Here is a 22,917-nt window from a genome sequence, read left to right as displayed (position 1 = left end):
AGGAACCAGTGACCCTTGATCTCAGGGTCGTGAATTTGAGCCCCACGTGGGGGGCAGGGATGACTTAAAAATAGTCTCCACTGCGTGAGGGTCTCATAGTTTACCTAATCAGTCCACGTTCAATAGACCCTAAGACGTTTGTAATCTGCAGTTACAAACACACTGCATTGAATCACTTCAGGGGCACCTGGGTGGCTCAGTTGGTTGAGTGTGTGCCTTCAGCTCAGATCATGATCTCAGGGTCTGGGATCGAGTCCCACCTCAGGCTCCCAGCTCAGCGGGGAGTCTGCTTCTCCCTCTCCTGCTCTCCCTGCTTGCGCTTTCTCTCTCTGACAAATGAATAAATATTTTTTTTTTTTTAAATCTGTTTGAGGGGCTCCTGGGTGGCTCAGTGTGTTAAGCCTCTGCCTTCGGCTCTGGTCATGATCTCAGGGTCCTGGGATCAAGCCCCGCATTGGGCTCTCTGCTCAGCAGGGAGACTGCTTCCCCCTCCTCTCTGCCTGCCTCTCTGCCTACTTGTGATCTATCTCTCTCTGTCAAATAAATAAAAAATAAAATTAAAAAAAAAGTTTAAAAAAAAATCTGTTTGAATAACCTTATACATACCTCATTTCCCACCTGTGGAGTCTGCTTCTCCCTCTGCCCCTCCCCACTGCTTGTGCTCACTCATGTGCTCGCGCTGTCTCTCTCTCTCTCTCAAATAAATAAAATCTTTAAAATATGTTCAATTGGGGCGCCTGGGTGGCTCAGTGGGTTAAAGCCTCTGCCTTCAGTTCAGGTCATGATCCCAAGGTCCTGAGATGGAGCCCCGCATCGGGCTCTCTGCTCAGCGGGGAGCCTGCTTCCTCCTCTCTCTCTGCCTGTCCCTCTGCCTGCTTGTGATCTCTGTCAAATAAATTTAAAAAAATCTTTTAAAAAAATTAAAAAAAAATAAAATATGTTCAATTAATAACAGAAATGAATTGTGCATAAATTTAGCTTTGTGGCGAAAAATCACATCTCCAAACAGAGTTCAAACTGGGGCAAGAAATCAGAAGGTATAGAAACCACAACAAAAGATAAAGAAATGGTAGAGGAAGGCTAGGGAACCACTAGGTCATGGTTCCCGACGAAACACCAGGAATAAAGCAAGCCTGTGCCCCTCTGCCCCGCCCAGCTCGCATGCCTGGCAGAGGGCCCGTCTGCACCTGCAGCCAGGGCTGCTGGGTCTGGCCCACCTTGGGCTCCTCTCAGCTCCGCTGGCCTCAGTATCCTCCTCCCAGTACAACTATTGGATCCACTTATTGATTGCACGTTACTGTAAGGGACAGGGACAACCATGGAAAGCCGTTTTGAGGACGTTAAAAACCACATGAGGGCAAAACAGTATTTCCTCCCCCGACTGGCACTTGATTCAGGATGTTACACAGCAGAGGGTCCTCGAACAAGACTTCATCGGTGAGTCAACAGGCCAGTAAGTGTAAGCCGTGGGCAAACTTCAGGGACAGCCCCTGCGCGGTCTCACCTGCCGCTGATCTTCAGGCAGGTCGGGGGACCCTGCGCCGGCCACGGTCCCTCGTCGGAGCAGTAAGTCAGTGTAACCGGTAGATGGCGCCAGTGACCAGGCAAGCCTTCGGTCCCGTCCAAAATAGAGCATTTCCCCTAAGAAGCAGGTCCTGCTGGTTTGTTTCGTAACTTAAAAAAAAAAAAAAAAAATTACAAAGACCATTTTTAAAAAGTAGAACCATAGCAACCCAAAGCTATTGCGTCCACATCCCCCCCCCACCCCACCCCCAGGCACACACGTCCACATTCAATTCCACACTCACCAGTCCCCATCAGCTCTTACTGGTTTCTTAAGAAGCCGGATCCCGGTGGAGGAAATGACAGTAGCTGGCTAACTGAGCTGCTTAGGCTTGTGGGGTGCCAGCAAGTCAGTAACTGAATCGACAGCTTCAAGAAGCATATTAAAAATCTTACAAACATATTAACATAATTGCCCGCCCCCAACACACAGACACACAGAGTAGTTTTTCTGGGGTAAAACCATAAGTACGTTTGCCTTCTTTATGGGGTAACTTAGTAAGACCATTTCCCCTGCTGCTGAGAATCAACCGCAAATGGGAACCAAGTCCCTGGTCGGTCAAAATGGCTGTCAAACAGTTCATTCAAACCAATAATACATTATATGTTAATTAACTGAATTTACATTTTTAAATAGGGAAAAAGGAAAACAAATACTCAAAAATAAACATTTTTCAGGTTTAGAAACTAAACATTCCACATTTCTTTGAAAATAAAGTTATTACTATGTTCAAAAGAAGGTTCAACGAAAGGACTCAGTTTAGTTCAATTTGATTTGGCTCAAGTTTTTATTTTTATTTTTTTAAAGATGTACTCATTTATTTGAGAGAGAAGGGGTGGAGAGGAGCAGAGGGAGAAAGAGAGAGAGAATCTCGGGACAAATCCCCACTCAGGGCAGAGCCCAACATGGGACTGATTTCAGGACCCTGAGACCAGTGCCTGAACCGAAATGAAGAGTCAGAGGTGCCCCTGGCTTGGTTCAGGTTTTAAAATGTGGACTTCAGCTTCCTAATTTGCACTCAAAGGATCCCCGAGTGGTCGCCAGGCTTGTTCACTGTCCCCATGTACACCCTGGCCTAGAGGCAGAGACCTGTGTCCTTTGGGGAGCAGGGGCGTGGATGGTGCACAGGACGGACACTTTTCCTGGATCTATGAGTCCAGCTAGTAACAGGGAGAGAAGGGAGCAGGGAGGGGAGGGAGGGGACACTGGCCCCAGTGATCTACCTTTGTGTCTGGCCCTGAAAAGCAGCAAAGCCACTCCCTGCCCATTCAAGACAGCCACCCCCCACCCCAGACCAGCCTGGACCCTGAAGGGCCTCATCAGCACACAAGCCCTTGATCCAGAGTTCAGAACCACTGATGTCTGAGTCAGCAGATTGGCGTGATCTAGATCAAGTTCAAGTGTAAGTACTGACCTCTGAGGCTAGAGTGCAGGAAGCTGCCCACCGCCTGACGGGGAGGAGCGCACCGAGGCTGGGGTGCACTCCGCCCCTCGCTCCTCCAGCACACTTCCTCTATTACGTACCCGCCTAGGAGACAAAGTCCTGCTCCCTGGCCCCACTTTTTGTGCACAGCGGCCGCTGGGATGGTCCCAAAGGGTGCGGAGGCAGGACGGGCACGGCCGAGCACCACGTGCCCCGGGTCTCCGTTACTGCGCACGTCAAGCCCACGGGGTGGGGGTGGGGAGACAGACCCCAGGCCACAGTTATCGAAACCGAGGCTAGAATTTGCATCCGACGCTCAGGTGCAAGCTTCTATGCACCGTCCGGGTGTGGACGCAGGGTCGTCCAGGTGCCGGACCGGGACTCCCCGGCCAGAGCTGCAAGAGGACGACGGTCCCCCACGCAGTGTTCTCTGCTGGGAAAGACTGTAACTGCCAGGCAGCGACAAGACAGGCAGAAGGACCGCTGCCCGGTTCCAAAACGTTCCACAGCGTCGCGCAGTCCCGTAGAGACCGGCGGGCCCTGGGTTAGGGGGTGCTGCCCGGTGGGTGCGCGGCGTCCTGGCCGAGACGCGGCGGGGAGACCGGGAGGGGGTGCCGACCTGGACCGGACCCCGCGCGGCTCTCACCTGCGGATGCGCCGCTTCTCCTCCGCCGCCAGAGGCTCGGCAGCCGGTTCTCAGCCGGGGGACGTGACGTCACCGTTGCCTGGCAAACCCCGGGCGCGCTCCGGCCTCCGCCTGCGGATGCTGCCGCCTCTTCTCCACCCACGGAGGCTCCGGCAGCCAATTCTCGGCGGCGCAGTCATGACGTCACTGTTGCCGGGCAAACGGTGGGTGCGGATGCTGCCGCCTCTTCTCCGCCCCCGGAGGCTCCGGCAGTCAATTCTCGGCGGCGCAGTCATGACGTCACTGTTGCCGGGCGAACCGGGGCGCGCTGGGGCCTCCACCTGTGGATCCTGCCGGCTTGTGCGCGAGCAGCGAAGATGAAAAGGAGGCGAACTGGACCGGGGGAGAAAGATGGGGAGACGAATTCTATTCCTGCAGGCTCCTACAGCTAGGAATAGGGGTTCCCTGGCCTAACGTCCTGATGGGCGTCGGCCTGACGGTCCAGCAACCGGAAGGATGGGAGGCCCAGCGTGTGCGTGGAGACCCGGGGCAGGTCTCCCTCCCGGGGCCTGCACCTGACCGCTCTGCCCCACCCGGACCTACAGAACCGCTCGCTGCCGCTGCCGCGGAGCAACCCATTTCGCCGAAGTGCCTGGCTCACCTTAGAACAAGGTGGATGCTTTTTTTTGTAAAAGAGGAAAATACAGTTGAATTTCAGAATAGTAACAGGGAAGACCCGAAACTGGGGGAAATGTTGACAGGTACGATGTAAGCCTTCGGCGGAACACTGTTGCCCCTCTTCCTCTGCCCTGTGGGTGTCACTTAGGTAAACCCAGCAGTGTGCACAAAGGCCCCTGACCACTGCGACACGCATGCTTCCAGCTCGTCACCTGCGACGGGTTGATTCGGGCCCGCCCACCTATGGAACACCTGGTCAAGCGGATGGAAATCAGACCCTGTACAGCCCCTCAGTCACTGGGCCTCCGGGACTGTCCAGACCAACTTAAACACACATGCTACAGAAATAGAGCCACGAAAGTGGAGAGTGGAAAAGTCAAATTCCTCTTGATAGTTAAACCGCGAGAGGCAGTCCCAGAAGAAAAATCAGGGAGGGGGGTCGTGAACACAGCCCCGAGTGTTCGCTGTGCAGGATCACAGCTCACGGGGAGCCACGCCCCTGACTCTCGGCGCTGGAACAAAGGGTACACCTTGGTGCACCGCAATTCATCGGGACTTACTAATATGACAAATGCACATGCTCCTGGGACTAGCTACTCCCCTCACGTGGAAGGCAGTGAACCTCCTGGGCACTGGGCCAGGACAGACACCGCCCTCTGCTTAGGACGAGGAGGAGCCAGGCACTGTGGTGCTGTGGTGTCGGGCTTCTCATGCTGTGTTGTCACCTTGAAATTCTCAGCCATCTCACCTTCTAGTGTGTGCTTTGTAAGTGAGTCTGGAGAGACTGCCCCAGAGCCTCGGAGCCAGGCTCAAGCTTGGTCTCGCTGGTCAAGCTTCCCCCATCTGCGGGACTGGTTTTCAGCTGCATCCCACTGCCCTCAGGAGAGGCCGCCCCCCTCCGCACTGTGTTTTCCCAGGAGGGGTCAGGGCAGAGGGAAAGGAAGGGTCATGCATGCACCCCTGTCTAGACAAGCCAGGGGCAAGTATCGGTGTCCCTGAAGGAATGTGACATTAAATAGCAAAAACGAGAACGTGCCACCAAGACAGGGCACGAGCGAACCCACACAAGAAAGGAAAGGCTTCTTTCATGCTGTTTGGACGAGGGGCCTCAGAGTTTCACCTAGCACCAGGCCCCTCACATTGTATAACTGACCCAAGCAGACCAATACTCATTAGCAAATTATATGGAAGAGCAAAAGGTTGAAAATGGTGGCCTGACACTCTGTGACTTGTGCCCTTAGGCGACACATAACTAGAATATCTCTCTTCCGGCTCAGGTCATGATCTCAGGGTGCTGTTATCAAGCCCCCCCATCAGGCAGGAGGGCCCCCCCACCCACTCCCTGCTCGGGGGGGGGGGTGTCTGCTTCTCTCTCTCTCCCTCCACTCCTGCTCCCCACCCCACTTCTGCTCTTTCTCCCTCTCAAATAAATAGATAAAATCTTTTTTTAAGAAAGTATATAACTGCAATGTAATTGGAATATAATTTACATGAAGGCAAGAACCTATCCGTGTTCTTGAAACTTTAATTATCAAAGCCTAATACAAAGCTTAACACATAAGATTTCTTTGAAATATGTATTCATTTAAATTAATTAAATACATTTTCATTTAAGCCGGTAAAACAGGCACTTAAAAAATGGAAACAACCTAAATGTTCTTGGAAACCAGTTAAGTAAGTTTGATACATTCATGTAATAAAATACTGTGTCGCTGTATAAAATAATGAATATGTCCATTAGGTACTAATACGGAACGGTCTCTAAGATGAATTATTACCATTTATGGGGCACCTGGCTGCCGCAGTGGGTCAAGCAGGTGCTGTTGATCTTGGGGTTGTGAGTTCAAGCCCCATGTTGGGTGTAGGGCTTACTTTAAAAAGAAAAATTATTACCATTTGTGTTTTAAAAACTGCAAGGTGAGGGAAATGATTTCTCCTGGAGCCTCCTCTAGTGGCCAATATGTGGAAAGATTCAGAGAAAGAAGGTGCTGGATGGCTGGGAGGGAGGTTTTCAAGGGACATTATTTTATGCCTTTTAGATTTTGAAACAAAGCATATGAATAACCACAAAAATTAATTTTTTGGAAGTGCAAAGGAGCTACATTATGTGTTACTGTGGAAAGACTCCTTGTTAAGTGGACACAAGAAGCGGAACAGAGTGTGTGTCTCCTTGGTGTGAGATGAGAGCCATACGCAGTGTCCGGAGGGCTCACACGGTGCTCTGACCACATAACCCCCCGAGTGGCTGTCTTTTCCTGCGTGCTTCCTACCATCACAAGGACAGCAGGTCAGGAGCCCACGGTCGCTGTGTACAGCATCCCGTTCCACTTGCATGACTGGGGGCCTGGGCTGCCATCAACCGTGGTGGGTGAGAGGTGCAGATAAAACAGAGATGACCGAGGAGAGAAGTGCACACAAGAACAACCCAAGAAGGCCTGTGCGATCACGTCGCCTGCTGCACAAAGTCAGGTAAAGCCACACTCAAGCACTGAGGGAAATGCCCAGCTCTGAACAACTCAGGGCAGCTTCACCCCATCCGCTCATCTCCCTCCTCTCCACACCTGCAAAAACCAACGCTCCAGCACCCGGAATTCTGTAAATGGTGATGTCACTGGCTTCTTTTACCTGGTGGCCCCCTCCTCTTGTTCACATCGCCTTTGTGCAGAGACCACGTCATCCCTGGGACAGCTCCTCCAGCTCCAGGGGCCACCCGCTTTCCAGAGACCTGAGGCAGGGGAGGACCCGAAGGTGAGTGTGGTGCGGGATTGGTGTGGTCCCCACAGGTGCCCACAAGTGCCAGACTGGGGAGGGAAAACCTGCTCAAATTCCATCCCCGCCGCTCTGTGGTGGTGTGACCTGCGGCACATGACTTCATTCGTGTCCTTCTGTTTCCTCATCTGTAACATAAGAATGGAAATAGTTTAACATTGGTTTCACTGTTGTAGGATTAAATGAATAAATACAAGCAAATCGCTTAGGACGGCACCACAGGGAAGCAACCAGTAAGGTATTTCTTTGGTGTTTGTTTTCAGAGACACTGTGAGTTCTCCAAAGTGGCTTTGATTGGCTAACTTCTTTTTTTTTAATATTTTATTTATTTACTCAACAGAGGGAGAGAGAACAAGCAGGGGGAGTGGCAGGCAGAAGCAGAGGGAGAAGCAGGCTCCTCACCGAGCAGGGAGCCCGATGCGGAGCTCGATCCCAGGACCCTGAGATCATGACCTGAAACAAAGGCAGAGGTTTAACTGACTGAGTGCCCCAGGTGCCCCCAGTCGGCCAGCTCTTGGCCCTCTGTTCTCCCAGCCCTGCACCCCGCCTGTCTCCCATCCAGCTTTGACAACTGGATGACAACTGGACGACTTCCAGCCCTGCCCAGGGAAGTGTCTTGCCTCTGGGGAGACACTCAGGCAAGCATAGAGCCTGCCCTCCCACCTGACTGACCCCTCCCGACCTTGGCGGTCACCCTCACGGCTCCAGACTGGCCAGCCTGCGTGTGCCCAGCTCCAGCCGCCTTGCGGGAAAGGAGGGACAAGCCATTCCAGGCTCAGCTGACCAGTCTGTTCTCCCAGCTCCTCGGGCTCATCTCAGACAAAAGCAGAAAATGTACACCCCAGGGGAGTTCCTGGCCCTTGAACAGTGCCGCCCAGTGTAGGTTCTTGCGATGACGACAATGGCCCCTGTGTGTGCCGTCCCGTGTGTTAACCGCTAGCTGCGTGTGCTGCTGAGCATTCGAAACACGGCTGGTGATCAAGGAACTGAACTTCAAATTTTATTTAATTTTAATCTGAACGACCACTAGTGATGGTTGTGTTGGATGACACGGTTTTAAACTGTCCATCCTGACCCTTTTTTCTTACTTGTGAGTCAGCCTTACTTTAACATTGGCAAATGCGGGGGCACCTGGCTGTCTCAGTGGGTTGAGCCTCTGCCTTCAGCTCAGGTCATGATCCCACAGTCCTGGGATGGAGCCCCGCATCAGGCTGTCTGCTCAGTGGGGAGCCTGCTTCCTCCTGTCTCTCTGCCTGCCTCTCTGACTACTTGTGATCTGTCTGTCAAATAAATAAATAAAATCTTAAAAAAAAAAAAGATTGGCAAATGCGTTTTTCAAATTTGGTGACTGATGTGAAAATGTTAGGGCTCAAGAGCAAATAGCCAAGAAAGAATTCTTGAGACATTTTTGGTGCAAGAGGGTGGTTTATTGAAGCAGGGGGACAGCATCTGTGGGCAGAGAGAGCTGCACCGGGGTCAGGAGGAGTGCCTCTTATATACTTCCAAGTTGCGAGGTGTCCAAGAGAGCATAAGTCACTAAGGAATTTGGAAGCAAGGTTTCCAGGACCTTGAGGGGGCTCGCTATTGTTGGGAAGGGTCATTTATTACCGTCCAATAGAACTGAGTCGTGACACCCTTTAGATGTGTATCGGTAGGCCATATGCTGGGGGCCGATTGTCAGCTCGAATCCTGGGAGTTTTGGAGATAAAGGAAATTTCTGAAGGAATTTTTATATGTTAAAGTAGACTTACAGGATCCTGGGGGTCAGGATGATGTTAAGCTAAGGTTGCCCTCTGCTCTTAGCAGGGTATTAGCGTCGGGGCAGCTGAGCTCCCAGAGGAACGTCACCGCCCGTTCCAAGGACTTGTCAGTGGACTGTAGGCTGTGAGGAAGTTTAATTTTTTTTTCCTTTGTCCTTGTTCTCCCCATCAGCAACGCCGCTGGTCTTACTCTTCATGGAGCTACTGAGTCTACGGGCAGGAAAAAGGTCCTATTTCCATTCCAGGTCTCACTTTTCCCTGTGACAGTGAGGAAGTCAGAGCATGATGCCAAGGCCGGGACATGGGCCCTGCCGGAGCCTCCCTCCTCCACGCTGGCCTCTCGGAGCACAGGCAACGCTCAGCTCACGCCCTTCCTAAATGTGTCTTCTGGGAACAGGCCCAAGTGATCCAGCCCACATCAGAACAGAAAGAAGGCAGTTCGGCCGTGTGTCGGAGAGAGGGCAGTTAGAGGTCAGAGAGAATGCCGGCCTTTCCCTTCCTAAAACCCACAATAATTCTTCCTCCTTGGCAGACAGCAGGAAGAGAGGGCTTGAAGGAACCTCACAGACCTTCCTGAGGCCCAGCGAGGGGTCACCCCCAGAAGCCCCAGGAATGCTGGGCTGCAGGAGGGGCTGGGGGGAGCCTGTACCAGGCGTTCTCTGCTCCAGGCCCTGGTCATCCCCTGGGTCAGTAGCCCTTTTGTTTAAGTGCCTGGTGGGGCTGACTCGGTCGTTCCTGGGAGCACAGCTGTGGCACAGCCTGGAGGAGGCCGGCCTCCCAGATCCTCCCTCAGGCTTCGTCAGAGGCAGGGGACATGCACCCCAAGGGCCTCTGCTTGGCCTGACCCTGCTGCAGGGACGCTCTGTCCCCACTCCTCGCGGAGATGGCTAGTTTGTGGAGGTCCTGCTTGCCTGGCTGCCTCCCCTCCCTCGTCCTCCTCCTCCAGCTGTCCTGCAGCTCCGCAGGTAAGACTGATCTTTATTTCTGCCTTGAGGCGACCCTGGGTTCACCTTCAATTTATCCTCAAGGTGCGTCGCACATTATCTGTCCAAAACCTGGGTGTGCTGACAGGCTCTCTGTGCGCTTCAGAATCGGGCCCGAGCTCCATAACGCATCCATAACGTAGCCCCAACCCAGGTCTCCTTGAGCTTATCCTGACCGACCTTTTCCGCGTTGCCTTCTCAGACTAATGACTGCTGATTGGAGCTGTCGTCAGGGTGGAACGGGATGAGGTTGTGCCTGTTCCTGATAAGTCGTGATCAATGCTGAATGGCAGCATCCCATCACGTCTGAGAGCTCTCTCCCACAGGATCAGGCACTCAGAGTTTTCAGAGGAGGCCTGCTGTCATGTGCTGTCAGGTGCTGGGGGGCAATAAAGGAAAAACAACCAGAAGACAGATTCTCTGCCTCAGGGAGATTCTCCCCTCCCAATAGGGGAGGCCCAGCCCCACTTACCCCTTGAGAAATCCTAGCAGGTGTCATGGGAAACAAGTCTTCCCTTCTAGGAGCTCTGAGTCTGGCTGACAGACACACTCCACGTGGCGAAAGTTTGGGAGCCTGGGTGAAGGCACAGAGGAGAGGAGGGAAGTAGAGCCAGCCCCAGTAGGGGACATTTAGGGAACAGGGTGTGAACAAGGACAAAAGCAAACCCACCAGGGGGAAGTAGGGAGCAGCTTGGTTAGGTTCAGACAGGGCCCAACCCACCCCCCGTCCCAAAAATTAAACTGCAAGACGCCAGGACCAGTCCCGTGATGGGACCTAACAGCTGGGCTAGAGAGTCAGCGTTGGAGACAGCCGGCAGGAGCGGCTCTGCTGGGTGACCACATACTGGAACGTTCCTCCCATCCAGGGCACTTGCACCTCTGTAACCGGGGATCTCCCCTCCTCGGTTCAAGAACTCCGTATACAAATCAGTGTCTTCTTCCTTGGCTCTAGGACGCAGCCCTTCCTAGGACGTGCTTCTGTGTCGAGGTCCCGTGACTCGGTTTCTTTTCTTTGGTGTCTTGGACAGGTCAGTTCAGGGTCACAGGACCAGGCCACCCCATCCGGGCGCTGGTGGGGGAGGAGGCTGAGCTGCCATGTCGCATCTACCCTGGGAAGAACGCCACAGGCATGGAGGTGGGTTGGTACCGGCCACCCTTCTCCAGGGTGGTCCATCTCTACCGAAATGGCAAGGATCAGGATGCAGAGCAGGCGCCCGAATATCGGGGACGGACCGAACTGCTGAAAGAAGCCATGGGCGAGGGGAAGGTGACCCTCAGGATCCGCAACGTGCGGTTCTCCGACGAAGGAGGGTTCACCTGCTTCTTCCGAGATCATTCCTACCAGGAGGAGGCGGCCATGGAACTGAGAGTGGAAGGTGAGTGTCTGCGGGGCGCGACCGCCCTCGGAGACTGGACCCCTCTCTCAACGGAGACGCCACCCTACAACTCACACCCCCCGCTGTGGGACAGGGGGCTGCATAAGCTCACGGCCACGCCGGCCGGGTGGGGAGGAAGCCAGGCCTGAGTCAGGGCGAGGAGAAGGGAAATGGCCTGGACCCCGGAATTGCGTGAGGGCCGTGCCTCTGGCTGGAGGCTCTGTGTGACCGGCTGCTGGAGGCAGGGACCACGCACAGACTTCACGGTCCTGGCCGCAGGTTTAGCAGATACGGAGAGGAGACTATGAGAGGGTCCCATAGGACAGTTAAGTGAGTGCAAGTACACACAGAGACAAACATTTTTTTTTCTAAATGAAATAAAGAAACCGAGAAACAGAGGCATCACAACCCAGAATCGTCCATTCCTGGGGTTTTTTTGTTTTTTTGTTTTTTTGTTTTTTGTTTTTTTGCCGCTAGAGGGGATGCAAATAACCTGAGAGTGAATTCCAGGGTCAAGCAGACTTTCTTCCTTCCAAGTCTGGCTCTGGAATGTCTTCTTGTTTGTTGGTTCTAAACAGAGGCATGATTCCAAAGGAGCCAGACGACCCAAGCCCACCACAGAGGCTCCCCCGGTGGGTGTGGTTGTTTTACTGGACAAGGAACATCCCCGGAAAACGTGCTCCAAGTAACTACACAAACAAGCAAACGTGTGAAAGAGAGACGCTACCTTCCGAGTTCGCTCTTGGGAGCCTTTTTATGACGGGGGTTTGGGCATTTGTTGTTCGGTCCCCTCACAGGCGAGGTGGAGGGAGGGAGCCCTTACTGCCCATTGCTGTTGACTGAAGAGCAGTGTCTCAGGGTCCTTCCGCGGCTCCGCACACGCTCATCAGACAATCCATCGCTTCTGTGTGTCGCGGCCAGAAGATGGCATTGTGTGCGCGATAACAAAGCCCTGTGTCTGGAGGAGGGCGTCCGGGATGTGAAAATGGCTTTGTGCACCCTGGAATGTTGTGCGCACAGCTGGCTCTGCCGGGGGCTTGGACGTGCGTGGACCTGTGCTCACGAGGACGGTCAGCGGGCGACGTTCCCGCCTTCCCATTCCGAGTCTGCCTCCCCCAGCACAACCCCCATCCCCAAAGACAGAAGGAAGAGGGAGCAAGGGAGGGAAAGAGAAAGGAAGAAAGGAAGGAAGGAAAAGAGAGAGAAAGAGAGAAGGAAAGGAAAGGCAAGGCAAGGAGGAAGGAAGGGGGAGGAAGGGAGGAAGGAAAAGAAAAAAGGGAAGGAAGGAAGAAAGGAAAAGGAAAGAAAAGGAAAAGGGACAGAAAGGAAAGAAAGGGAAAGGGAAAAGGAAAAGGAAAGGAAGAAAGGAAGAAGAAAAGAAAGAGAGAGAGAAACAAAATAAAACCGCCTCAGGCGACAACGTTTTTCTTTGCGTTGATTTTCAACGTTCCAACCCCGTTCCTCCCAGCTCAGAGTCTGCGTGCCTAAGAGTCTAAGGAAAGTGTTTTACAAGTAAACAAGGGACCACCCCCCTTGCCTGGGGAGCAGGAATCCAAGCCAGATCGAGGACTGAAATGCAGTGACTGTTAGAACAGATAATTAACTTCCCCGCCTTCTCTCCAGAGTCTTTTCTCTTTCTTTCCAAGTTTTTTTCTTGCATTTTTGTGATTTTACTACCTATTTTCTCTAATCCTTTCTTCCTACCCTTCATTATGAAACTTAAAAGCATCACAGAAGCAGAGAGACTATCACATGGAGCCGTGAGGGTCCCACCCCCTTTCTGTGGCAGTCACCCAGGCGGACAGACAGACCGCCGGTTCCCCTGACCCGCTTGTCTCCACCCTCCCCCACTGAATTACCAGGGCAAATCCTATGCATTATTGTCATTAAATCACTAAATGTGCAAGAATGGGTCACTCAAGGGCACCTGGCTGACTCAATCCGTGGAGCACATGACTCATGGTCTCAAGGTCATCTGGGGTGATCTCAGTGACTCTTGATCTCAAGGTCACAATGGGGGGTGAGTTTACTTGGAAAACAAACAAACAAAAAGAATGTACCACTTCTCTTAAAAGGGAAGAATTCTTTTAAAAAACCATAAACACAATACTGTCAACCGGTCTTTTAAAATTAACAAAAATTTCCTAATATCCTCAATGCCCACTCTCTGTTCAAATTCCCCTGCTCGCTCCCCAAATATATTTCTAGAGTTGTTTAGTTTGAGTCAGGTCTAACCGAGATCCACACGCTGCTGTTTGCCCTGTGGAGTTTCCCACCGTCTAGCTTTGCTGGTTCCATTCCCATTCTGTTCTACACAGTGCCCCATCCTTGTATTTCTTGTAAACTGAGAGAGAAGTACAACCAGGTTTAACTTATTTTTCCAAGCATTCGTAGGTGATGCTGTCTCCTGTTACTTTCCATCAGCAGGCCCCTAATGGCTCCTTCTCTCCTGTTTTGTGATTCTAGCACTTTGTGAAGGTATACAAGTGTGCAAGTCTGTACCTGCCTAGTCACACTGCTGCAGGGAACTTGGGATGAGAACTTGGAGAACAGAATTTGCTACATTTTCTTCTGGGGAACATAACAGATAAGAGCCTTAACCTGCAGCTCAAAGGATTCTGTTCCTACCTAAGAAACCCTCTCGGTCCAGTTGCGTGCTGTCCCTTGCTGTCTCTTGGTCCGTGCCCTTGATGGCCCTGTCTTTATCTGTCCCCAGGATAGGAGAGAACAAGATGAGGTGGGCTGAGCCAGCCGGACACACTGAGCTTAGACAGGCAGAGCTCTTGGGCGCGGATGAACAAGATTCTGATTCCAGGTGGGGGCAGAGCCAGAGCCGGAGACCATCCCCCATCAGTGGTCCCATGCTACATCCCCTCAATCATCAAACCACCACAGGAGGGGTTCATAACTGCATTGGGGAAGTCAACGGACCCCTGTGCTCTCTCTTTTTTTAGGTAAACTCTCTTCCCAGTGTGGGGCTTGAGCTCACAACCCTGAGATGGAGACTCCTGTTCTCTACTGAGGAGCCAGCCAGGAGCCTCCGCCCGCCCCCCACCCCGCCCTTCTTTTTTTACCCTTCCCGGATGGATCTTTCAAATGCATTAAATAAAACACATTTGTACTGAAACACAGCTATCAAAATGTTACAAGATATGAAGTGGCCCTGAGAACTACTGTAATTTCAAAGTAGTGATGAACCAAAGTGATATATTTTGAGGTTTCTGCAAACCACTCTAACGTGATATGAAAATATTTGTGTTTTTTCTTGATGACAAAGTCAGATTCTCTTCACACTATTGTGGCACATTGCCTACAGACCTGCTAATGAGAAGAAATGCTAAATTTCAGTTCAAAGATGACTAAAAATAACTCCACTTGGTTTTCCCCTCTAACTGCACAGATCCTGACTCCCTAACCCCCATCCCCTCCCAGCTCAGGCTCAGGCCCTGCTCTAGTCTCGTGGGACTGTGGCCCCCTCCTCCAGAGGGGTGGTCATGGGTCAATGCGGTCATCACCTGCCCCCCCACCCCAGCCCGGTGCCCTGTGAGGACCTGACCTAAGTCTCTTAGCTGTTTCCTAAACTCTGTAAAACGGGCTTTGCGGGGAGCCCTTCCCGGAAGCAGACCCACTTCTCCCTCAGGCTGTGTCACGGTCTCAGGAGCAGTGCGGGGCCGGGGCTGCAGTGCTCCTTCTGCCTTTCAGACCCCTTCTACTGGATCAACCCCGGAGTGCTGGTCCTCCTCGCCGTGCTCCCGGTGCTGCTGCTGCAGATCGCCGCGGGCCTCGTCTACCTCTGCCTGCAGCACAGACTGAGAGGTAAGGGCTGGAGGGCGGGCCGCCGCCCCCCCACCCCCGGGAACACGCTCGGAGCTGGGCTGCCTGGTGCTGAATTCCGAGGGGCATCAGGTCAAAGCTGCAGAAGCCGAGTCTTACACCTTATCGCGCGCTTTCACTTCTGCAACGGGTCCCCGCGTTCCCTGCGCGGCGGGGCCAACCTGCACCAGCCCCGTTTCACCGCGGGCCTCCCCTCCAGGCGGGCGAGGGTCAGCATTTCCGCGAGCAGACACACCTGCCAGGGGCGGGGCGCGGGGCTGTCCCCGCGGCCTCGGGACCGCACCTGGCCGCTTCACGCCTCGCGAGAGTGAGCTCAGGGCGTCGTCCTGCCCCTTCTCTCCCAGCTGTTCCGAGCCAGGGCTCCCGGGCCCCGAGGGTCTTCTCTCGCCCGCCCCCCGCCCGGTCCTGAGAGCAGAAACCACAGGGAGGGCTGGGGTGTGCGAGCGGGCGTCGGGGTCCTCCCCGCCGTGAACCGGCCCCGGGTGCCGGCGCCCTACTCCGCCCGCGGGAGAAAGGCTGTCAGTCCCCCTGGCTGAGCGGAGGGGACGCGGGACGGTTGGAACCCCGGTCTCGCGGGGGCACCTCGCTCCCCGCCGTCGGGGAGGGGGTGTTGTTACGTCCCGAGTCTCGGCGGCCCCGTCTCCTCCCGCATCCCCACGTTCGCGGCTTTACAGGTACTAAGTGCAGCCCAGTGGGGGTGGGGGGCGCCAAGGGAACCGAGACTCTGACGCGGAGGCACAGAGAGGCCGCAGTTCAGGTGAGGGCACCTGAAGCAAGTCGGGGCACTGCTGCCCGCCCCCCACCCCGGCTCCCTGCGTTCCGCATTCCTGTGCTTCCTGCCACCCGCAGCTCGGAGCCTGTGCTCCTCCGTCCACCCGCTGCCTGCGCAAGGCCCGGGCTCTGCCGTCCACCCCGCTGCCTGCGCAAGGCCCGGGCTCTGCCGTCCACCCCGCTGCCTGCGCAAGGCCCGGGCTCTGCCGTCCACCCCGCTGCCTGCGCAAGGCCCGGGCTCTGCCGTCACCCCGCTGCCTGCGCAAGGCCCGGGGAGCCGGCTGTGGGAGGGACCCCATCTCCCGCCGGGGCTGGACTAACAGTGTTGCCTTTCTCTACCATAGGAAAGCTTCGAGCGGAGATCGGTGAGTTTCCGTCGCCCTCCCTCCGCGTTCCCTGCCTCCCCTTCGGCATCTCCGACACGGTCCTCGGTCATGACCGTCTCCGCCTGTGTCCCCACGCCCCGCGCTTCCTTCCGGCGGAACTCCGCTAGTATTTCGGACCCCGCGGCCAGCCAGGAGCTGTGGCCAGACTCCTTCCTCTGCCGCAGCCAGGGCAGAGTCCAGCAGCTCCCCTTCCTCCACGGGTGTCCCTCACTCCTGAGTTTTAAGTGACCCGATCGCAGAGGCTCCGAGGGGAAGGGGTCTCCTCCGAGTGCCCCACTGAGTCCCTCCCTGTGTTCCCTTTCAGAGAACCTGCACCGGACATTTGGTAAGTGCCAGGACCCGGTCAGCCCCGTGTCCCTGGGCCCCAGTCAGCGGGGAAGTAAGAACCCTCGCTCCCAGTTGGCCTCCTGCTTCTTCCCTTCCCGCTGCCTTTTTGAGCAAGTCACAGTGAGATGTTGCCAGCAAGCACTCCTGTGACGCCTCTCCGTGCCAGGCACTGTACCGGTAGCCAGGCCAGTCGACCCCTGCAGCAAGGAGACCAAGGTGTCTGTGCGCAGAGATATGGAGGGGAGGTACCCAGGCCCTCCCAGGCATGCTGGCCATCCAGTTGGGGACATGACACCAATGTCACGGAGGACCGACTACTTATGCATCACTGATGAAACCCACATGGTAGAAGTGTCCTCAGGAGCACTGAACAAGTGATCTACGGGACTGATCAGGGAAGGCTTCCTGGAGGAAGACACACCAAGCCCCTTTACAATGTTGGCCCTTCAAGACTACAATCCCTGTCCTTTTTGTTCACTGCAGAGTCCCCATTGCTGAAGGACAATGCCTGCAACAGAGGGGCACCCACATCCCCGCTGGATGGATGTTGCAGAAATTCTAAGATGCCTTAACGCAGAGCACAGAGGGTCGGTCGCTGCCCTGAGCAGCCTTCCTGAACAGGGGGCAACTCCCCTAGCGCTTAGGACTCCCATCAGCATGCAGAGCACACACCCCGCAAAGGGAGGAAAGTGATCTCTATTTGGTGGATTCAAAGCAAAGGTACCATCTTTCGGTACCATGAATCTCCTGGGCATTCTGGTGAAACCTAACGGACCCTTCTCCAGAATAATGTTTTTAAAAGGGTCACAGATAACACGTACAGTTGCTGAGAAAACCACTGAAGTACAGGCATCAAAATATAAACCCATTTGTCATATAGTGACAAATGCTTCTTTAAAGAACAAAAACGCACTAAATAACAACGTAGCAGCAGGTCCAATAATTTTGTCCAAATATCAGTATTTGCAGATTTCAGCAACAACTCCAGTGGGAATGAGAGTTTATCTGTGGTTTCTGTTGGTAATAGGGTCATAGGTACTGCTGACTGGTTTGTGGCCTCCATTTTTAATGAAAGAAATGCTAAATTCAATTAAAGGTTGGGGAGAACCGGGATCCCGCACGGTTGTCACTGGAGTTCCCCAGATGCCTGAACTCTGCACAGAGCTGTGTGTTCTTGGGCCTGTTAAGCCGGTTAAGAAGCCCAACAATACGCAGACTGGGGGGAGGGGGCAGTGGACACCCTCTAACCCAGTTTGTTCTGTGGCCACGGCTCAGACCCCCACTTCCTGAGGGTGCCCTGCTGGAAGATAACCCTGTTTGTGCTGGTGCCAGTGCTCGGACCCCTTCTGGCCTTGGTCATCTGCTACAACTGGCTGCACCGGAGACTTGCAGGTGTGGGGGCAGGCGGGGGGTGGTGAGGGACGAGGTTCCTTTCTCCTCTGTCCCCAAGGCCAACTCCAGGGTCCTTGGAGAACCCCTCGCTGAGCTTCGTGGGGCCACTACAGATCAGGAGCAGGGTGGGGGGCTGCGTGGGGAGGGGGCTGGTCATCTTCCACCAGTCATGGATTTTTTTTTTTTCCAGGGCAGTTTCTTGAGGAGCTAAGTAAGTTTTCTTCTCCCTTTATAAGCTGAGAAGGGAACACCAGGAAGGCAGGAAGGCGGGGTGGGGGGGGTTATGGTCGGGGTGGCTGTGGTTGGGGTGGCTGTCCCTCCTCATCCCTGCCACCTGCAGGGCCTTACCTCCTGCCAGCCAGAGGACTTGCAGAGGGCCTAGAGGCGAGGGGATTCCTGGGGGCCTTTCCTCTCCGTGGATCAAGGCTTGGTATACACAGATCTGTCAGGGTGTTTCCTCTTCCTTCCAGGAAACCCCTTCTGAGAGATGCTGCATCCTGGCCAGCATGGAGGGCAGCCTGGTCGGTCCTCGCATGGGCTCTTAGGGTGTGGCATCCACTCGCCGCACACTCACTGGCCTCCTCGCCACAGGGACATCCAATCTGCATTTCCAGGAAGGCTGAGTCCTCTTCTCCCATCCACCTTTCCTCCCCCACCCCGTCTGGCTGCCCACCCCGGCCACTCTCCTCGCCCTCCATCTGGAAGCCGCCTCTGGCTGTGGCCAAGCAGGCATTCCTCTCTCCGACAGAGGACACCTGTGCTGCTCAGTAACACAGGCAGGACTGAGACCAGCCGCCTCCCTGCCGCTGATTCCTGTCCGCCAACATCGCCAATGGTGGTTGTTTCTTCCCCAGCGTCAATCCTGAGGGGCAGAGCTGAGGGGTGTGGAGGAGGCAGGGGAGGGGGAGGGGGGGGGGGGCCCCTGAAGCCCCCTCATATGCCCCCACCCCCGCCCCGCGTGCAGCAGCAAGGGCAGCATCCGAACACCAGCCTGGACTTCCCATCTTGCATGGATGGGACCCCTGACCCCCCCACACCTCCTTTCGCTCCCATCTTATCCCTATCACAGCCGCCACTGTCTTCTCAACAATTACCACTTGATGGTCTATCAGACACAAAGAAAATGGCAGGTGCTAATTAACAGTAACAGGAGTTTCTGTGTGCCACTTCTCATCCCGTCTTTTCAGCATTTCCCTTGTCACTCCTCCCCTCTCCTCCTGCAGGGCCCCCTGACCCGCAGGTGCATCAGTAGGAGAAACAAGCATGAAGGAGACCTCGGTCAGCGAGGCCTGGGCTCATCTGCTCTCCCCTCTCCGGTGTCCCCTCCCCACCCTTTGCGCCCTCTCCTGGGAGCCTGAGTCCCGGGGCAGATCCATCTCCTTCCCTGACAAAGTGGGGGCATCGTGCAAGAAGCTAAGCCACTGGCCCAGGATGGCCCAGCACACCTGAAGGTTGCCCAGACACAGGTCCCAGCTTTTGGAGTCCCTCCAGTGACCCAGGAGGCTGTCCCTGTCCCCAAAGCAGACATCACACACTGGGCAACGGTAGGTCTTCTGCCTCCAGTGTGTCTGCTGGTGTCTGACCAGCGCCAATGACGAGCTAAAGGACTTGCCACAGCGGAAGCAGCTGCGGGGCTGCCCTGACACATGGGCCTGCTGGTGGCTGGAGAGACATGCTTTCTTGCCGAAAGTCAAAGGACAATGGGGGCAAGAGAACACCTTGAGTCTTGAGGGCTTTGCTGGGGGGCCGTGGGGCCTGGGGTCCAGGCAGGGGGCTCTCGGGCTGGGCGTGTGCATCCTGGTCCCAGGTCCCGGGGCTGCACGGGCTGCTGCCCACAGTTTCACAGTGGTCACGGGCTTCCTGTCAACGCCTGGCTGCGTTTTGGCCACAGGACCCTGGGTTCCAGCTGTGGCTTCTCGGGCCCTGGCCACCAGGGCGTGAGTCACAGCCACAAGCTCCTGGCTGGACCCCTGGCTCTCGTCGGTGCGCTCCTGAGCGCCGGTGCCTAGGATGGTCCCGATGGGCTTCTGATCTCCGGCCACCCGATCCTGGTTCTGGTGTGTCTTCTGGTGGCGTCTGAGCTCTGACCGGTCCCGGAAGCACTTCCCACAGCAGGGGCAGGAATGGGGCCGGTAACCCAGATGCACGCGGCGGTGGCGACTCAGCCCCGATGCGTCGCAGTAGGTCTTGTCACAGAGTGGGCAGCAGAAGGGCCTGTCCCCGAGGTGTGTGCGCCTGTGGTAGCCGAGCTCCCTTGGGTTTCGGAAGCACTTCCCACACTGGCCGCAGCTGCTGGTCATGTGGGGCCTGTGCACCCACTGGTGGCTGAGCAGGCTGGCGCGCTTGCTGAAACTCCGGCCACACGGCTGGCACTGGAAGGGCGGCCCGGCCTGGGGTGCAGGCAGTTCGGGGGTCCTAGGTGCGGACGCCGGGGCCACAGAGGCTGGGCCTGTCCCTCCGCAGGCCAGGGCCTCCTTGTCGTCTGGTGGCCTCTGCGTCTCTTCCTCGAGTGCCTTCTTCCCACTGCCTGCGGTGGAGGAGGGACAGGGACTTGCCACATCAGCCCCATCCCCCCAGCGCCCTCTTGCGCCTCCCCCAACACGCTGCCTCTCCCTAGAGCACCTCACCGGTGGCAGGCAGGACAGACCTCCGTGGTTCCCAGTTAAAAGTTAATCAACATTTAATGTGGAAAGTCTCAGCGACAGCGGAGACAACTTTGGCCTATAACCCCATTTCTTGAAATCCATTTCCTCTCACTTTCAGTATCTCCCGCTCCCATGACAACCACAGGGGACCTCCTAGGTCATACAAATGGGGACACCTAAGGGAAGGGCAGTGCCTTAAACCACGCGGCTAGAACAGGAAGTGGTGCCCATGGTCAGCCCCACCGGAAACCTCTCTCCTTCCTGTTCCAGCTCAGGAACAGGTCTCTACTGGGGCTCAGCATAAGCTCATGTCCCTTCCTCTTCCGTTCTCCTGAAGGGGACATAGGCAACCTAGAGGCACCCCAATCCCTGAGGTTGCAGACATCGGCTTGTCCTCAACAATTACACATTCCCACAGGGCCAAGGGACGCGAGCACATGGTCTCAAGCCCTCCTGTGGCTCCGAGTGGGTCCGGTGTGAAGGATGCAGGCTGGGCGAGGACGTGCTCGGCCCCCGGGCTCTGAGACAGCCTTCTACCCAACCAGGGCCTGACCTGGGCCCTCGCCTGCCCCCCTCCTTGGCCATGCTTACCTGAAGGGAGGCCTTCTCCACTTGGGGGACGGAGCGGGAGCTCGGCTCTCCACTGCTTTTCTTCTTGCTCAAGCTTGATGATCAGATCTGGGGTAGACAGAAAGATTCTGACGGGAGCGGAAAGGAGACAGAGTGAGATCCCAGGTTTGGCTACCTTCTCCCACAGCCTTGTTTTAAGGACTTAACATGGGACACTTGGGAGCAGGGAGGAACCCTCCTAACGGAGTCCCTGGCTCCCGGTAGGAGCAGTGCAGTGAGCACTGCTGCGTGAAGAGGTACAATTTCAATGTATCCTCACGTGCCCAGTATTATCTTTGCCTTTGTGCGGGCTTACATTTCTTCTCCTTTTACCCTGAGCTTAGTGACCTAGATCCTTCACAGCTGGAAGGCAGAGGAGGTACAGGGTCAGGAAATCGAGCTGTGAGCCAATCTACCTGCTCAGGGAAGCCGGCCGTCCCAGGGTCCTGGGGAGTGTCCTGGGCAGGGGGCATGCTGAGGGAACCCCGGCCTCTTACCCACGGACAGTAGGTTTCTGAAGGTCTCGGCCATGACGTTCTGGTACAGGAGCCTCTGACTGGTGTCTAGACACACCCACTCTTCCTGCGTGAAATTCACAGCCACATCGTCAAAGGTGACTGGCTCCTGGGAGAGGAGGGGGGACTCGGAGTTATCCAAGCACAAGGTTTAGAAAACCGACTGAAAAATACCACCACAGAAGGAGGGAAGGAACAGGAAAGGACAGGCACAAAGCCAGGGACATTATCTACAAAAAGGAGAGGAAGGAGACAAGAGGTGAGGGGGTGTGTGCATGAGTAAGGCGGGGGGGACCACTCCACAGAGGGCTGCAGGGTGGGGTGGAGGTAGGGGCTGAGAAAAGCCTAGGCCACCCCTGCCCTCGGGGGGCTGTTCAGCCTGGAAACAGCTGAAAGCCCGTGTGACCACGGGCCAGACCGAGGACAGAGGACGGAGCTCCGGAGCCTGGGAGCTGGTCCGCCCTCGCTCTGGCCGGCTCTGCTCACCTGCAGCCACGTCTCCCACCAGCACGCTCTCTCCGCGGCTGCCACCTGCAGGAGCAGCTTCTCCTCCGCGCTGTCTGCTTCCGGCTTTGTCCACGGCCCGCCTGGCCCCCAGGGCTGACAGGACCCCTTCCTGGGGCTCTCTGGGTCCCGGTCACTGTGCAGATGGAGAGGCCATGCAGAGGCCTCGGGGAGGTTTGGCATGGCTTCCCGGGACGGATGTACCTGCTCTTCCTGGTTTGGTTCTATGGTCACCCTCTGGTCCCTCAAAGGGCAGGCTATAGGGTTCAGGGACTCGTCACCGGGGCTCCGCAGCCGGTGTGGGGCTACGAAGACATGTGCCTTCTGCCCGCCCTGCCTCAGCCCCTGGACGGTGCCCACCGCTCCCAACCTGAGGTCAGAGAGAAACAAAATGCGTCACCAGGCAGGAAGAGAGCGGCACGGCTCCCTTAGCAGGTCAGGGACACCAAGAACGACGGAGGCCCTGCTGTGTGTCCGCACGGCCCGTAAGGTCGGAGTAACTGACCCCACTTCATGGAATTTCAAGTGCGGAGATGCCAAGAAGCTTGTCCACAGCAGAGTCAGTGTCAAAGCCCAGGCTCTACCCCTGAGGACAGGACAGACGTGTCCCCGGCACTCCCTCGGGCAGCCATGCAGAATTCTGCACAGACAGTGCAAACCCCCTTGTTCAAGCTGCATCATTCCAACCACGTCTTACAAGAAAATGGGAAAGGACACGATCCCTTGACCCCATCTAGTGCCGAAAACCATGGGATT

At 55.5% G+C, this 22,917-nt stretch overlaps 2 protein-coding genes and 1 long non-coding RNA gene across 4 annotated transcripts; 1 reads left to right on the top strand and 2 right to left on the bottom strand.

The window, feature by feature from the left end:
* Window positions 1–925: 925 nt before the first annotated feature.
* LOC116861276 lies at window positions 926–2,181 on the bottom strand. The gene is made up of 2 exons (XR_004381459.1): window positions 1,809–2,181; window positions 926–1,674 (listed from the first exon to the last, which is right to left on the bottom strand). It is a non-coding gene; the product is annotated as an uncharacterized LOC116861276 (long non-coding RNA).
* Window positions 2,182–9,529: 7,348 nt separating this feature from the next.
* On the top strand, window positions 9,530–18,773 carry MOG (myelin oligodendrocyte glycoprotein). Of its 2 annotated transcripts, none has more exons than XM_032847805.1 (8): window positions 9,530–9,784; window positions 10,831–11,178; window positions 14,881–14,994; window positions 16,128–16,148; window positions 16,474–16,494; window positions 17,772–17,888; window positions 18,084–18,099; window positions 18,359–18,773. In XM_032847805.1, exons 1-7 carry the CDS (start codon window positions 9,703–9,705, stop codon window positions 18,089–18,091), a joined length of 711 nt encoding a protein of 236 aa, XP_032703696.1. In that variant the 5' UTR covers window positions 9,530–9,702; the 3' UTR covers window positions 18,092–18,099; window positions 18,359–18,773. The 2 variants fall into 2 exon arrangements, with proteins under 2 accessions (XP_032703696.1, XP_032703695.1); XM_032847804.1 differs by having other exon boundaries at window positions 18,079–18,099.
* A 410-nt stretch (window positions 18,774–19,183) lies between these two features.
* Window positions 19,184–22,621, bottom strand: ZFP57 (ZFP57 zinc finger protein). The gene is made up of 4 exons (XM_032847803.1): window positions 22,144–22,621; window positions 21,640–21,766; window positions 21,125–21,211; window positions 19,184–20,415 (listed from the first exon to the last, which is right to left on the bottom strand). The coding sequence occupies exons 1-4, from the start codon at window positions 22,342–22,344 to the stop codon at window positions 19,184–19,186; spliced, it is 1,647 nt and encodes a 548-aa protein (XP_032703694.1). The 5' UTR covers window positions 22,345–22,621.
* Between the last annotated feature and the right edge of the window lie 296 nt (window positions 22,622–22,917).

Source organism: Lontra canadensis, unplaced genomic scaffold, assembly GCF_010015895.1.
Source record: "Lontra canadensis isolate GAN:19392208 unplaced genomic scaffold, GSC_riverotter_1.0 scaffold194, whole genome shotgun sequence".
In the NCBI taxonomy this organism is placed as follows: Eukaryota; Metazoa; Chordata; class Mammalia; order Carnivora; family Mustelidae; genus Lontra; species Lontra canadensis.
Note: the sequence above shows the minus strand (reverse complement) of the source record. Positions and strands in the feature narration are given on the sequence as shown.